The sequence below is a fragment of the Hippocampus bargibanti genome, linkage group LG10 (assembly GCF_051943395.1).
Source record: "Hippocampus bargibanti isolate YZ-2025 linkage group LG10, ASM5194339v1, whole genome shotgun sequence".
Classification (NCBI taxonomy): Eukaryota; Metazoa; Chordata; class Actinopteri; order Syngnathiformes; family Syngnathidae; genus Hippocampus; species Hippocampus bargibanti.
In genome coordinates, this window is record NC_142743.1 from 20,348,441 (window position 1) to 20,364,920 (window position 16,480).

At 40.3% G+C, this 16,480-nt stretch overlaps 2 protein-coding genes across 3 annotated transcripts; one reads left to right on the forward strand and one right to left on the reverse strand.

Moving 5' to 3' along the window:
• Positions 1-533: 533 nt before the first annotated feature.
• On the reverse strand, positions 534-5,044 carry ankrd49 (ankyrin repeat domain 49). Of its 2 annotated transcripts, XM_089005986.1 has the most exons (3): positions 5,020-5,044; positions 4,038-4,261; positions 534-2,753 (listed from the first exon to the last, which is right to left on the reverse strand). In XM_089005986.1, the coding sequence occupies exons 2-3, from the start codon at positions 4,251-4,253 to the stop codon at positions 2,277-2,279; spliced, it is 693 nt and encodes a 230-aa protein (XP_088862112.1). In that variant the 5' UTR covers positions 4,254-4,261; positions 5,020-5,044; the 3' UTR covers positions 534-2,276. The 2 variants fall into 2 exon arrangements, with proteins under 2 accessions (XP_088862112.1, XP_088862111.1); XM_089005985.1 differs by lacking the exon at positions 5,020-5,044 and having other exon boundaries at positions 535-2,753; positions 4,038-5,012.
• A 3,446-nt stretch (positions 5,045-8,490) lies between these two features.
• On the forward strand, positions 8,491-15,327 carry gpr83 (G protein-coupled receptor 83). Its single transcript, XM_089006626.1, has 4 exons — positions 8,491-9,073; positions 9,956-10,081; positions 13,388-13,521; positions 14,497-15,327. Exons 1-4 carry the CDS (start codon positions 8,630-8,632, stop codon positions 15,209-15,211), a joined length of 1,419 nt encoding a protein of 472 aa, XP_088862752.1. The 5' UTR covers positions 8,491-8,629; the 3' UTR covers positions 15,212-15,327.
• Positions 15,328-16,480: the final 1,153 nt, after the last annotated feature.

Genomic DNA, 16,480 nt, shown 5'->3' on the forward strand with positions numbered 1-16,480 from the left:
TATTCTTTAAAAAAAATTAAATACTCATTTTCCTGGTTTATTCTAGTGCATTACTCTCTTAAATAATAATAGTTTTTGCTTTTTGAATGTTGCTGTGCCGATTACCATTTTGTGTTTGGAAGCCTTTTACTAAGCGTGTTGCTTGTTCTGTAGCAACAAAGGGACATATGTCCTGTTGTGCCGGTCCCAAGCCCGGATAAATACAGAGGGTTGTGTCAGGAAGGGCATCCGACGTAAATGTTTGGCCAAAACAAACATGCGGATGAAACCTCTACAGATGGAGGACACTGATTTGCTGTGGCGACCCTTTGAAGGGAAAAGCCGAAAGGAAAAGAAGAAATAATAATAATAATAACAATAAATTTCATTGATAAGCACCTTTCAAAACTCTCAAGGTCACTTTACTGTCACAGGATCAGTTTTTCTGTGGGTGAGCAGCGGCAGCGACATGCGCCGGCATTCACTCAACCCCGAAGTAACTAAAATAGATAGAAAGCTAGCTAGTTCGCTAATAGAAAGGTAATTGATAGTTAGCTCGATAGCCAGCCAGCTAGACAGTTATATATCTAATTAATAGCTAGCTAGATAGTTAGCTCGTCAGCTAGATAGCTAATAGATAGTAAATAGATAGCTAGCTACATAGTTAGCTAGATAGCTAGCGATATAGATAGCTAGCTAGCGAGATAGATGGATAGCTAGATAAATAAAAACAAGTGAAGCGCAGTAAAAAGAAATAAAGTCAAGAGCAGACACAGAAGATACATTTGACGTCTGTTTCTAGTTAACGTTTGTTTAATTTTTCACCTTTTTCAGAAGTATTTTCAGAAATTGTAACTTATTTTTACTTATTAAGAAAGGTATGAATAGACAGGTGTATTTTTGAGCTTAGATGCATTTTTTCCAAACTAAACTATCACAGCCAGTCGATCTCCACGTGTATAATTAATGAAGTTTGAACCATTAAAGCACACCAACAAGGTCATTTTCCTGCAGGCTGACTCACCCGTCTGCTCGTCTGAGGAAAGCCAGAGGCAAAAATGTCTTTTTCATCACTCTTCAATTGCTCCGTTGACCGTTTTTCATCGAGTAAACGGAAATGACAAAAACAAAACAAATGCTTGACTGTCAGTAGAATGCAAAAGAGCAGTAAGTACTTCTTAACCTTGACAATGTGCCTTCATTTTAGGGTTACTTCACACGACTAAACTACAGTGTTCAAGCTCCAGAATCCGAATAGCAACTCATCTTTTTTTGTGTGACATAAAACGTCAATACATAATTTGAAAAACAGGTAGGCTGTGTTAATGTCTAGTTACAAAAAGTGCAAACCTTGTGTCAAATTTTCACCACTCACGGAAGAATAATAGTTGAGCATCAAAACATATTTGATGTAACCTCTGTGTATCTGTGCCATTACCAAAGTCATTTTTAAAACAACTGTTAAAGGACAACCGACGTCTCCGGACAAATTGTGTCCATAATTTGTAAAATGGTTTCAAATGACTTCTACTGAGCGTATTTTACAAATATTCCACGGCATATAGCTATATTTTACGTTTTAAGACTCACGCTGAATATTCAGGAAGTCTTGTTTTTGAGTTGGTGACGAGTCCATACGTGACGTCACTAAAGGAACGCCCCCTGACCGAAAAAAAAACAACACATTGGAGCAGTCCTTCCATCACGTCAATGTATTTTGCTGTATTGTTTGGTCTGAAAACCTTGTGTTGCACCCAAAAACTGCCAGAAGAGGGCGTCCAAGCTCCATATAAGGAATTCATCAGCCTGTGGAAGCGGAGGTGGCCACAGGAGGTCGCCATTTTGTGCCTCTTTTCTGGTGATTGTTTCTCCCCAATGTTGCCTCAGAATGGCATGGAATAAATTCTTTAATCGATTGCAAACATATATGCTTTCCTCTTCAGAACTATTTCAATCATATTCATAACTGGAGGCGTAACAAGAAAGCATACTATCCGAATCTGAAGCCATTGTTTTGATTCTCAAGCAATGCAAGACGTCTTGGCGTGACGTCACAAACTGGGGGCGGGACTTTCTGAAAATGCCCAATTCGCAGCTCAATTTTTTGCAGATTTTGGACACTTTAAGTCATTTTTATTGGTGTTTTGCATCTGAATAAAAATATCATTTTGCGTGTTTTGGGTATTTTAGATGCTATAAAACGTTTTTCTGGTGTCAGTTAGGAAACAAAAATGTGATGTCGTTGTCGTTTAAATAATTTGTCAAAGGTGTTACCGTTATTACCTTGAAGAAAAAATTCATTGGCGTGGAAAAACACTGGCACAGTCTTCCACCATCTCAAACAGGAAGTAGTATGGGCTGTTCCGTCGAGCCAGCTCACTGGCACTCTCCCCACTGTTGCTGCGAAGTCCCGCCTTCAGGTGGCGCTGAGACAGAAGGAGCTCCAAAATGTGGCGCCAGTCCGTTTTGGACGAACTGCTGTGTGAGGCGGCCAGATGAAGCGGCGTGAGCCCTCCGTTGGTCTGAGCGTTAACGTCGGCGCTATGAAGCAAGAGCAACGTAGCCATGGTGACGTGACCCCAGCGGCACGCGCTGTGCAGGGGCGTCCAACCGTCGACGGTTCGAGCGTTCACTTTCGAGCCGGCGGCAAGCAGGGCGGCCGCCACGTCCACGTGGTTGCTATAGGCTGCCCGGTGCAAGGGGGTGTAATCGTCCTCATCGCTGCTGTGTACCAACGAGGCCTCTGCAGCTAACAATTTGTGGACCAAGGACACCTGCAAGGTAAATCCCATTGTTAATCAAAAATGGATGGTGGCTGCCCAGTAATTGCCTTCAGGAAACAGTACGAAAGCATCATCAGCGACATCACATACTTTGCACATTACACATAATTTGTTTTTGGTACCATGTGTCAAGCCAAAATACAACATACTAGCAGCATACAACAGGATGCGGGGACCACCAACATTCTTTAGCTTTCATTTAAAGTTAAAGTTAAGTTAGTTTAAAGTTATCAATATGATTCAAATAGTTCTGAAGAGGAAAGCATACATGTTTGCAATCGATTAAACAATTTATTCCGTGTCATTTTGAGGCAACATTGAGGGGAGATGTCTCAACGAAAAAGAGGCACAAAATGGCGACCTCCTGTGGCCACCTCCGTTTCCACAGGCTGATAAATTCCTTATATGGAATTTGGACACCCTCTTCTGGCGGCTTTTGGGTGCAACACAAGGTTTTCAGACCAAACAATACAGCAAAATACATTGACGTGATGGAAGGACTGCTACAATGTGTCTTTTTTTCGGTGTGGGGCGTTCCTTTAGTGACGTCACGTACGGACTCGTCACCAACTCAAAAACAACACTTCCTGAATGTTCAGCGCGAGTCTTAAAACGTAAAATATAGCTATATGCGGTGGAATCTTATTAAAATACGCTCAGTAGAAGTCATTTGAAGCCATTTTACAAATTATGGACTTGTCCGGAGACGTCGGTTGTCCTTTAATTTTAGACACATACAATAAGCAATCCACCAGAAGGGATAAAGATCATCTTAACTCATTCACTGCCATTCACGCATGTATTCGGGAATTGAAAATATGACATAGAGCGCCATTCCCGAATTTGTTCGGGTTTTGTTTTTTCTTGTTTGGGTGCAGATATGGCAATGTTTTTCCTTTCCACAAGGGGGCAGCGTTTCTCCTTTTCCTCCATGTTCGCGCTTTGTTCAGCTGTTGTTAAAGCGCTATATAAACCAATATGTAACGTGCGCATCTTTTTGGGTCACCCTGTAAAAAAAAAAAATGGCCCCCAGTTTCTCCTCAGAGGAAACTATTGATTAGCAAAACTACTTCTCAAAGATTAAAAAGAGAACTATTTCAAGCCTTGAAACTGAACTACTGGTGGATATTGATCATTGAATTGGTGTTAAATTGGAGGCCATTATCTTGAGAAGTGACTTGCAATTCAGTCAAGTACAAAAAAAGGCAAAAATCAAAGCTGGCATTGTGTCTTTCAAACACGAGAGTCCAAACGGGTTCAAATGTGCACACTTACACGGTTGTTTTCTGCAGCCCAAAGAATGAGCGCTGCTGGTTTGTCTTTGAGACTTTCTTCTTTTTGAAGGTACCACTCCTCACTATGGACCTCTTTATCACCAATTTCTCCCTCTTCATCTTCACTTCCAGTCCACAGGCTGCTCCTCCCTCGTGGGATCAGGTGGTTGTGTGTATTTAGAAGATCCAACTGGTTAAAATCATCTGGAAACTCCATGTTTACGCCTCTCGGTGTCCAAGAATTGAAAAACAAATCAATGAGAGAGACACGGTAGAAAACACACCTTTCCTTCTTTTCGATAGTGCTTGAATTCCAGGACCCACATTAACTCGGGTCTAGAGTCTACGGTTTCACACATTGTAGTGATTGATTATGTAGTCCTAAAACTCAAAATTCTGTGGGTCCTGGAATTCAAGTGACAATGACAAAAACCCTGGCACTGGAGTGGACACATTAGCACGTCTGGAAGTGAATGAGTTAAAATGTTTACATTCGGCCTGTATAAACAAAACATTTTCAAAACGTTGTCATCATTCACAGTAGTTGCAACGCAGTCAACGGGATGTAGTTAAAATCCCCACTCGTAAAGCACGTACACATTCCATTTCCACAAGCACAGCAGGTGGCCTCCCGCTGTCAGTCTCTATTTGGTTCCGAGTTTCTTCCCGTTTACCACGATCGTGGTACTGATCATAAACCACGAATAAAAACGTGGAACCGACAGCTGCTCCGTACGTTCAACGCTTTTTCGTGTGCATGAGTTTTATTTTAGAAACGCGTGGTTCTGTGTGGTTACACCGGTCTACAGTTACATCATATCGGCAACGTAGTTTAAAATGCAGAGCACGCACGCTTTAGTCACAAAAATCAACGTTTTTTTTCAAAATGTGTGCACATAGATTAATATGCAGAGCAGGCAAGTGTCAAAGTTCTAATATACACAATATTTTTTAAACTCTGGGAACAAAATTGGAATCCTCACCCCTCTTTTTCGGATTCAAACGAAAACCTGACAGTCTGTTTAGTTGATGGTTTAAGGGAAATGTAGTTTTTGAACAGCCTAATTTACGTGAGCCTCACGTTGGAAGGACTACATTCATGTCTGCTGACGGTTTCTTCCTCTTCTTCCTACTCTTCTTCGTCTTTTACCTCTGTTGTTTGTAGTGCCTCGTTCAAGTTTAGCGACGTTATGCGGTTATTATTTGAACTGCGATAATCTTGGTCTTGTCCACCGGTGAACCTTCATTCAACCAAAATAGACACGAAATCAACAAAAAATAACAACAACTACATTTGCCGAAATAATTATAACGTCTCAATTCATTTATACTACATCTATCCATGTATCCATTATTACATTTAAAAAGACTATACATTTTCGCAGCTAATTATCTTCACTGGTGCATTTTTGAAAACATAGTTCAATCAGAACGAAAAAAAATCATGTAATTAATGTAGTAAATTGAAGTAAATAAATCCGAGCCAGTGTATATTTTACCTTGTATTTTGATATAAATCCCGACGTTATTCAACATTCAGTCATCTTTATCTATCCATCTGTCTATGCAGTATCTCTCTCTCTCTCTTTCACACGCACACGTACACACTGTGTGTGTCTTGCGTATATACTGTATACGTATACGTACTCTAGTGTTCCATTAATTTGCCATTCATATTTTTGGAATGTGGGAGGAAAGCGGAGCTGACCATGAGACAGACATGATAACTATGTTGCTTTATGAATATGGCCTTGCTCGATGTTGTTACACAAGTAACACGTGTGGAATTGATCTATAGTTTGAGCTTTGAGCTGCTCCCATATTCATTTTGACATCTAAGCCCTTTTTGGAAAGGTATCGCCACTTGTTACACTTATATTCATATTTTATATTGTATATTTAGATATATTTTTGTCTTCTACTTTCTCCCTTTCAAAATTGTGTTGCTGTAAATGAGGAATTTCTGTAACATGAGACAAATACATGTTTTTCTTATCTTGCAGCCACTGTACATAGACATTTTATAAAGTCCTTAAAACTATGCTCAACAATCAGCATGTATCCATGGCTATATTTACTTATTTCCATGATAGAATGATTTCTTCTGACATCTTCTAACACCGTGAAGAACCCGAATCAGAGATCCATCATTTTATTCCATCAGCCCACTTCAAAAATATCACAATGAGCTTCCTTGTGTGCTCACATGATAACATCTCATCAGGTTCTCTCTGCTGGGTCTCTTTTTCTTTCAGAATAATATTAAATTCGACTTACATAAATTCATATAAAATTACTCAAGGGCACTTAAGCACGGAAAAACGGAAAAGAAGTTCATAGTGATGATTCATGCCACTCACTAGTGTGTTTCTTGGCCGGCAAAGAAAAACTGGCAATGTTTTTAGAGCACAGGTGTCAAAGTCAAGGCCTGGGGGCCAAATCTGGCCATCCACATCATTGTATTCGGCCCATGAAAGAAAATCAAGCATGTCAAGTTCCACAATGCTTGCTAAAGTGTGAACCACAATTTTAAATAATCCCACGTAAACCACAATAACAGTCATTATTTTTTACTTCAAATTTGAAAACTAGACATTCATTAATTTGCTGTAAATGTAATATGAGGAGGGAATTAACGTAAACATTCCAATGGCCCCTGCGAGGAAACCGTAACTACAACGTGGCTACAACGCGGCTAAGAATTAGTTTGAGGCCGTTGTTTTAGAGTATAAATGTAGATGTCTCGATATATTTTCTTGATGATTGGTCATTATAGGATATTAGGTGATGGTATTGTTTTCTTTCTGGCATCGCATATGAGGAAATCAAAGCGCACCAGTTCTTCTGTCAGGTCTCCAGTCATTTCTTTATCTCCAATGATATGCACGACTCATCCAACAGGCAACACGCATTTTCATTATGGATGCGATATGTTCCATAAAAGTAATCAAATCGTCGCTTGTTTGTTTGTAGTTGTTCCATTGGTTTAACAATGAGCTGGCTGCCTGTTTTCTAAGCGTTACCTAGAAACGCGACTTGCCGCACGTGCACCATTTCTATGGATTTCACCTCTGGCATATGTGATAAAACAATTTAATTTAACAGAGGAGCTTAATGACAACAAAGATTTGCTCTGCTAGCTAGATATGTCCCGCGGTTATAGGTAAACGAGGTGAGTAGAAATATTTCAAGTCCAAGGCAGTACAGCTTGACTTCTCTGTGAACTACTGGCATAATGTTGTTAATGTTCTTAAAGTAATATTTCATTCAAAACTATGCATGTGCGTCTTTTGATAATTCACAGGAATAAGTGAAAAGATGTGACCTAAAGGTGTTTTTCCAACCGTTTTCAAGAACAAAATTGCACAAATGCAACTAAAACGAAACTGCCACAACAATAATGATTGTCAAATTAATTCTCTATCTCATTGAGGCTGCGACAAAGTTTGAAAACGAGAAATGACTCAGAGCAAAGCACATGTTTACCAACAACAATAGTTCTGTATTTGGTGGCACAAAATGTCAAATCTGTGTGTTTGTAGGAGTTATGGATGGCTTGAACTACTAAAGAATGAAGGAAAAAAAGTATTTCCAGAATAATAAAAAGCCACGGGGCCTTTTGCTGATATATTGATGATTCTGTTCAAACAGATGCAAGGGGGAATGTTTGAAATCCGATGGAATGGGACTCTTCATTTCAACACCTTACATCAAGGCTGTCAAAGTCATTTTTTTTGCCGGGGGCCCCATTGTAATTACGATTTCCGCTTGAGGACTGTTATGAATTTGGGGAAGCCATTAGAATGTTTCATTGCCTCCACATATTACATATAAAGCGCACAACAAATTAAAGGACAACCGACGTCTTCGGACAAGTCGTGTCCATAATTTGTAAAATGGCTTCACGTGATTTCTATACATATACAATTATATATATACAATTACTTCTTCTTCAGAAGTAATTGTATAATTGGCTGCTTAGCTGCACAATGACCTGCTATACTGTATAGGATAACCTCTTTATTTTACTTATAAGGAGCAGTGAATGCATAACTGTCAGCCTTGGCTAATAGCTGCCCGTATAAATGATTACGCTTCCCGTATAAAGGTTGTAGGACGCATTACATTATTTAACATGCTAAAAAAATATTTGTGCTGCAAACGAAAATACAGTGTATACACTGTATTTTCGTTTCAATTTATTCAATGTTCAAGAGTGGTACTATAGTACCGCTCTTGAACATTGAATTTTATGGTATCTGTTACTTATTTCTGCCATCTTTTATCATTTTTCGGGGGAAGGGGAGGGGGTGTCAAGATTTCGAGAAACAGTACAGCCAATGAAAATGTCTCTGAATGACAGTAATTAAGTCGGTTAACGTGAGTTGACAGCCATTGTCTTCCGATTGCGAGGGATGAGGAATGGTGGTGGGGGGGGGGGGGGGTTGCTGCAGGAGAGAGACTGATAAAAAGCAATACGCAGAGCAACTTGTTGAATACTTCTTCGCCTCACACCTGAGAAGCAGACCGCGAACACTCATTCCCCACAAATTCAAAGATTCCAAAAGGACAACTTCGAATCGCAAAGCCAATATGAGTAGACGCGGGTTGGCGTGCATGCCCGCAATTGTGTTATGCTTGGCCACGATCACAAACGCCTCAGCGGGACTCAACAAAGTAAACAACAGCTCACCTGAGACGAGTGATATGCTGTCTTTCGCGGAACTTGCAGCGAACACGTCAGAGAAGTTGGGCAACGGGACTTCACCTTATTTACTGCTGGATTTTGACGAAGGGATGCTGGAGGACTGGCGCTCCCTGGCTCGTGGCGACGGGAGGCGAGGCGGGGAGTCGGGCGTCAAGGCGCTGTTGGTCGCCGCTTACTCGGTCATAATCGTCATCTCCCTTTTTGGAAATACGATGGTGTGCCACGTGATCGTTAAAAATAAACGCACCCAGTCGGCTACCAGCGTGTTCATCATGAACCTTGCCGTAGCTGATGTTTTCATCACTGTGCTCAACACACCTTTCACGCTGGTAAGTGCGCGCTCTCATTCGAACCAAATTGTTTGGTATGACATTTTCCCCACCTTAAATTGAGTGAGTCAAAGCACATACGTATTGACATTTGAAAATTACACAGCACAATACTAAACAAAAAGTACACCGGTTTACTTGATCCGTTTCAAAATGCGGATTAAGCAGAACCAACCCCCCCCCGCCCCCACACCTTGACTTGAATTTAGTCGGAGGGGGTGTAATACAATTTTGCTGGGTTTGAATAGAAGATATTCAGTGTTGTGTGGTGGAAGTCATTGTTTTTGCAATCAAAGGTGTTAATGCCGCTGATAGTGAAGCTGATAGTTAGCACCCGATTCCCCCAGCCTGTGGTGTGGTCTTTTTCGGTCCCATAACAGCAAAACTATCTGTAAAAGATCCGTGAAGAGGATTGACGTGTGCACTCAGAGAAAGGGGGTGGGGAAAGGTAGGCCGGCTGTGGCGCTGTTCGGTCGTGTGCTTTGGTGTTCTTCCGCCGAAGATTACTCCGCCAGCCATGTTGGGGCGGCGCTCCGTGTGCATCCCAAAAAGTAGTGCTTAAGGTTTAATATTTATAAATTTAACGTTACTACAATGTGGCCTGTGGCAAAAATTGAGTTTGACACCCATGGTCTATATGTGGTACTTGTGATTGTTTGGCAACCGCTTCAAGGTGTATCCACACCTACTGCCAGAAGACAGCTTGGATAGGCTACAGCCAGCAAACCTCCTGAGGATATGCGGCTCATATAGACACCCAGATTCAGAAAAACCGGGCTCCATCTCATCTCCACTCTTACTTCTGTCAAATGCATTGAATTTACTGAAGTACTTTCAAGAACTACTTCAGTATATCAACGTTAAGTGTGTTGTTTCTGACAGGTGCGCTTCGTAAACAGCACTTGGGTGTTTGGACGGACCATGTGTCACATCAGTCGCTTTGTACAATATTGCTCCCTGCACGTGTCAACTCTCACGCTCACGGCTATCGCTTTGGACCGCCGACAGGTTGGTATGCATGACCGACTCTTTTGCTTGAAAGAGTGCCTTGGCACTTCGTACAGTTGCTCTGGATTCTTTTAATTATCTTTCATGGAACTCATCACTAATGCTTATTGTCTGACTGTTAGTTTAAAACATTTTTTTAATTGTTTATTTAATTGTGATTGATATCATGCTGATTTGTATTGAGAAGAGTTTTAACCGCTGCTTGTACATTTGGCCAGCTATCCTCACACACAGTTTGTTTGTTTTTTTCCTCAGGGACTATGATTTTAATCAACGATTGGTGAGAGGATAAATTAAAACCATGTACAGTAAAGTCTCGTTATATCGATATTCTCGGGAGTCGGAAAAAATATCGATATAACCGGACTATCGATATATACGATCCTGCGGGCATGTAAATTTTCTCCTTGAGTTCATAGAAATAGTATCGTAATAAGCAGTACTATCGATATAACGAGACTTTACTGTATTCCACTTTAAAAATGACATCAATAGATTTCGTCCATCCAAAATTCTTCATCGCCCCTATTATCATGACTTTTTTCATTATTTTGTAATTTGCTGAATACATTGCTGAATACATTTGCTTTTGATTGAAAGGTTTATATGGAATTCATGATATTCATCAAATGAGGTCCAAGATAGCAGATCTCAATTAAGTGTTTAATTGATGGTAAAATTGCATTTTGTATTTCAATTGTCCACAAAACCTTTCAAACCTAACAAGCGTTCACCTCAATTTATTTTAGATGCCAGACTGCATCCTTATCTCAATAAGTTGTTGGAAGTGTTTCAAACTCTGGCAGGTTTTTAAATTACATTTGAGATATTTTTGTGCAGTTTAATAACAAAGTGAGGCGAAACCTTTTTTTGGCACTGATTATTCTTATCATTGTTACTCATCTATGGGAACATTTTAAAATTAGGAGACTCTGATTAGTGGAATGAACTGAAACAAAACAGCCTTGATTCTCACGTCCATGCATCCACTTTATGATCCCCTTATCCTCGCAAAGGTAGTTTAAAGTGTTCCGTTAATCTGCTACGCATGTTTTTAAAATATGAAAAGAAACTGGTGTCCCCACTTCCTCCTGATCCTGCTTCAGCAGAAGGTAAACATTGGTAGGAAATATTGCCAAGCGCTTCAAATCCCAAAGTTTGAAAAACACTATTGAAGTGAGATTCAATTATTTTTTTTAATTAAGACATTTAATTAATTTTCAACTGTCCTTCATCTTTGTGTGTAGCTTGTAATTGATTTCCAAGTGTCTTTTGTTTTCATTTCATTGTGTGTATCTTGGCTTAACTGCTTTTGGTCATTTTTGGGTTGTCTATTTGTGGTCCAATCACATTTCAGCTTTGATGGGTTGCATGAAAATATCTATCGACACACATGCACACGCGCACACAAATTGTTCTTTCTTTCTTTCTTTTATTTATTTATTTTTGTGGATCAATTTTAGATTAACCATTTTCTGCCTTCATTCATGATTGAGCATTTTTTCACCCTCTGATTGCTTCAGATATACTTCTTCCAATGACCTTAAATTGTGGAGTATTGTTTGATTCACAAGCATGGACAATGTCAGACACGATATAAGTTTGAGCTGTTGCTTTTGGCTATTTTAGTGTCAATTATAGTACCTATTATTTGTTCATATTTTTCCCGCCCACTGTTTATAAAACCAGTTCTTCTTGTATACAGGTAACATCTGACTTACGACCGAGTTCCGTTCCGACCAAACGGTCGTAAGTCAAAATGGTCGTAAGTCGAAATACATTCAAAATGTTGAATAGCGACTCGGAGGCTAAATGATTCGCAAACTCCACCCTGTGGTGGCATCACACAGTCGATTGCTGTGCGAGAGTGAGATGCTGGCTGGCTGGCCAAAATTGTTGTACGTGTTGCCGGCCTGCTAGCGTGTTGCGATGCCATGCGTAGAATTAAAATTTTTAAAATAAGGTCTGGAGGTCGTGGTCGTAAGTACGGGTGGTCGTACGTCGAGACGGTCATAAGTCGGATGTTACCTGTACAGTGATACCTCGGTTTTCGACCATAATCCATTTCAGAAACCTGTTCGAAAACCGATTTGTTCAAAAACCGAAACAGCACTTTCCATTAAGATCAATGTAAAAAATCTTAATCCGTTCAAAGTCTAGAAAACAACTTTTTAACTATTTCATTGCATAAACCGGATAAAAACTTAATAATAGAGCAGGTCACGTGTAAAATTCTATAAAAACAAACTTTTATTTTCACCAATTTTTAACATCAACAGTACATAAAAATCTCTATCTTTCTGCCACAGGGCGTGTTGGCACCTATTCCAGCTGTCTTTGGGAAAACACAGGGCACACTAACTTTTCAAACCATCTTCTGCTCTTAACCAAATATGTGAGCATTTTCGAAAAAATAAAACAACAACAATATTAATGCGTCGGTCACAATGAGACAAATAGGAAGACTTGACATATAAGGAAGTGACGTATAAGGAAGCAGAGGGTAGTCGAGTGATGCATTCAGAAGCACTCAGTTTGGTTGAGAACCAAATTTCGGTTGTATACCGGGGCATAAAAAATCTGACATTTTTGGTTGAAAACCGAATAGGATGAGAACCGAGACGTTCGAAAACCGAGGTTTGACTGTATTTGGTATTGTTTAGCGATTGAAATCATCCATTATTCGAGCAATATCTTGTCTGTTTTTTGCATTTTTTTTTCCCAGGATATTCTACACTTTTCAAATAAATTAACGCAGTGATACAGGTGTAGTTGCATCCTCGCTGAGTACAAATTGCCATAATTATTTCGTGCATAATTATATCGTGTTAAGGCTTTTTTTTGGTGATCTGGTGACTTGTGTCTTGCTATCTCGACTCTCTCGTCTGATCTTCCAAAATTGTTTGGCTTTGTTTTCTGAATCTCAATTTAGATCTGGACCCATTTGGGAATAATTCTACTACACATAAAATTGGTAAGACTATATAGAGAAAGGCAGCAAGGGGGCAGGTAGCTGAGATTTGGCACTCCAACTCAACGTCCAGATCTTGTGAGCCTCTATCCATCTTGTTTTTTTTTTATGAACCTGTTTTAACACGTCTGATTCATATAATCAGTATTGTTATCAATCTTGTTCAAAGCTTACGGATGAACGAATCATTTCAATTGAGGCGGACTGAATTTGGATCAGAAGATGCCGTTAGCACATTTTACTGATAACTATTCATGCGTGAAGACGCACAGCTGAAGAAAACACATTTTATTTTAATGGCCTGATCTGTGTGATTTTCCCCTCCATCACCACAGGTAATTTTACATCCTCTAAGACCTCGCATGTCACCAATTCACGGCAGTGTTTGGGTGGCTGTGATCTGGATAATGGCCAGTTGTTTCTCTCTTCCACACGCCATCTACCAGAAACTTTTCACTTTCAGGTTCAGGTAATGAGACACACTCACACACGCACACAAAGCCAAATGGACCTGAATGCTTCGTCTATGATTCATCTTTTTTCATACTGATAAAAGAATAGTCACGTGACATTTTGGTCACAATGGTGATGGAGAGATTACCTACTCGTCATATTATAGTAACGATGGAAATATCAGTTTATGACCTGCTTCTTTATCACGATGCGTCAGAAAGGATGTTTTAGTGTGAAAAAACAATCACAATACCAACTGCCACAGTCTTATTTAAGACCGCTAATATGTTTTCAGGAGAGCATTACATGGCAAAGTGTGCAATATACTGGACAATGAGCATGCCTTGTACAGTGAGACCTCAACTTACGAACTTAATTGGTTCCCAGACAGAGTGTGGAAGGTGAAAAGTGTGTATCTCAAAAAAAAAATTCCCATAGGAAACCATTAAAATGGGAATAATCTGTTCCCGGGTTTCCAGAAAATATACTTTTCAACTAAATAAGCCTTAAAACTACACACAACATACCTTATTCTATGTATAATAAATGTTCTATTGTATTGTAATGAAAGAAATACACTGAATTGTATCATAAAGTCACTTTATTTACATTTGTGATGGTCATTGATGGAATGGCATTGGAGGTCGAAGGTCAAACGGAATTGCTGTTTAGAAAGAGAGGCACATTACATGAGGACAGTAATTAAAGAAATAAACCGTGCTGTAAAATAAAGTTTTATTTACCTTTTTGATGGTCGTTGATGGCTGATGGAAGGAGAGTCACTTTCCATAAGGACTGTTGGTAACTTAACCTCTGGTGCTGTTCGGTCGTGTGCTCCCGCCGAAGATCACTCCGCCAGCCGTGGTGGGTGTGTGTTATGAAAATAGTGCTTATTATAAGGTTTAATTTTCAGAAATTTGAAGTGTGTAAGACGAAAAGTTTGTAAGTTGAGGTCTCACTGTACTTGCTTGATGTCTTTTCTCCTTACCAGTCAGGAAAAGGAGCGCAGCTTGTGCGTCCCGGATTTCCCCGAGCCATCAGACGTCTATTGGAAGTATATTGACCTCCTCACCTTTATACTACTTTATATGCTGCCCCTTGTCATCATCACGGCGTCCTACACTACAGTGGCCCACAGGCTGTGGCATCACAATGCCATTGGCGACGCCACAACGGCTCAGCACGCCACCCATCGGAAAAAGCGGCGGCGCACGCTCGCCATGTTGCTCGTCGTTGTGGCCGTGTTCGCCGTCTGCTGGTTTCCTCTCAACTGTTACGTGGTTCTGCTGTCCAGTCAGGCCATCCACTCGTCCAACGTTCTTTACTTCTGCTTTCACTGGCTGGCCATGAGCTCCACCTGCTACAACCCGTTCATTTACTGCTGTCTTAACCCCACCTTCCGCCAGGAGCTACGCCATCTCTTGAGCATGTGCAGAAGGAGTCGCGGCGTGGTGGTGGAGCTGGAGCTGGAGCGTCAGCCCGCCGCCGCGCATCCACCGTTCCACAGGACCGCTTGGCCTGACGACGAGTTGTCGGGGCAAAGGCAAGATTTGCCGCAGCCCAGCCACCCATCGCTGCAGAAGAACCACCGTTTATCAGAGGACTCACCTCATCTCAAGGACACGCATTCACTCTTCACTGCCAGACGGGCTCTCACAGGGAGAACTGACATCATGTCTGTCGAGCCCATTGTAGCTGTGAGCTGACTAATTGTGTCGCAGTCGTTCTTGGGGGCAGTTTTTCACTTCATTGTGTTCCAAAGATGACACAAAACCCGCCTCAGCCATTCTGTTTCTATCATTCTTCATGCATTTGTTCTTTGGAGAAAGTGGCATCAAGCTAGGCGTTTTTATGAATGTTTGAAAATGTGAACAAAAACACCTGCTGATAATGCAGACACTGCACATTGTTGCATTTGATATTTTCTTGCGAAGAAAAAGTTTTTGCACATTGAACTCAGGAACTTGGCCAGGCTCACAAAGCCCTCAGCAAGCTACTGTTTACTACTTCTATCTATTCGGGAATTGAAAAGTGTAAATTAGAACACCATTCCAGATGTTGTTCTGTTTTTTTTTTTTGTTTTTTTTTGCAGGGGTGACGGTAAAGCGCTGTCCGCACCTTTAGCAATGTTTTTTCCCTTCCACGAGGGGGCAGCATTTCTATTTTTTTCCATATTAGCGCTTAGATCCAGCTTCAGCTGTTGTTAAGCCGCTGTATAAACCAATATGTTTGTATTGCATTATATTTCGGACAGCTGCCCTCATTTCAAGCTCAAATATCTCCAGACTCATACAACTTAGGAACTAACTCCTTTTTTTCTGATAAAAGAAGAGAGTATTATGTTTCAAACGCTGCATTGAATGAATATGTAGTCCTAAAACTCAGTATTCTGTGAGTCCTGCAATTTGAGTAAAAATGACAAAAAAACTGGCCTTGGAGTGGACACATTTTTGGACCATCGTCTGGCAGTGAATGACTTAACAACATACTGTACATACATATATCAATCACCAACAGTATGAGTACTTAACTCATTTATTTTTATTCATGAGCAAATATGCTGCCCTTGCAAAAGTTTGAGTGAAACTATGAGTGAGGAATTCCTCCAATATGTTCAGTATCGTGGTCGTAGTTTGTCATGTTGATGCTCTCATTTAAAGGACAACCGACATCACTTGTTTGTTTCCTAACTGACATTAGAAAAATGTTTTATAGCATCTAAAATACCTAAAACATGCCGTATGATATTTTTATTCAAATGCAAAACACCAATAAAAATGACAAAGTGTCCAAAATCTGCAAAAAATTGAGCTGCGAATTGGGCATTTTCAGAAAGTCCCGCCCCCAGTTCGTGATGTCACGCCAAGGCGTCTTGCATTGCTGGAGATTCAAAACAATGGCTTCAGATTCGGAGAATATGCTTTCTTGTTACACATCCAGTTATGAATATGATTCAAATAGTTCTGAAGAGGAAA

Bases quoted from the DNA above. Each gene is read 5' to 3' on its own strand.
- ankrd49 (XM_089005986.1), bottom strand. From the start codon at position 4,253: ATGGAGTTTCCAGATGATTTTAACCAGTTGGATCTTCTAAATACACAC. The intron at 2,754-4,037 runs GTAAGTGTGCAC...TTTACCTTGCAG, and splicing joins GGGCTGCAGAAAACAACCGT to GTGTCCTTGGTCCACAAATT.
- gpr83 (XM_089006626.1), top strand. From the start codon at position 8,630: ATGAGTAGACGCGGGTTGGCGTGCATGCCCGCAATTGTGTTATGCTTG. The intron at 9,074-9,955 runs GTAAGTGCGCGC...TGTTTCTGACAG, and splicing joins TCAACACACCTTTCACGCTG to GTGCGCTTCGTAAACAGCAC. The intron at 13,522-14,496 runs GTAATGAGACAC...TCTCCTTACCAG, and splicing joins CTTTTCACTTTCAGGTTCAG to TCAGGAAAAGGAGCGCAGCT.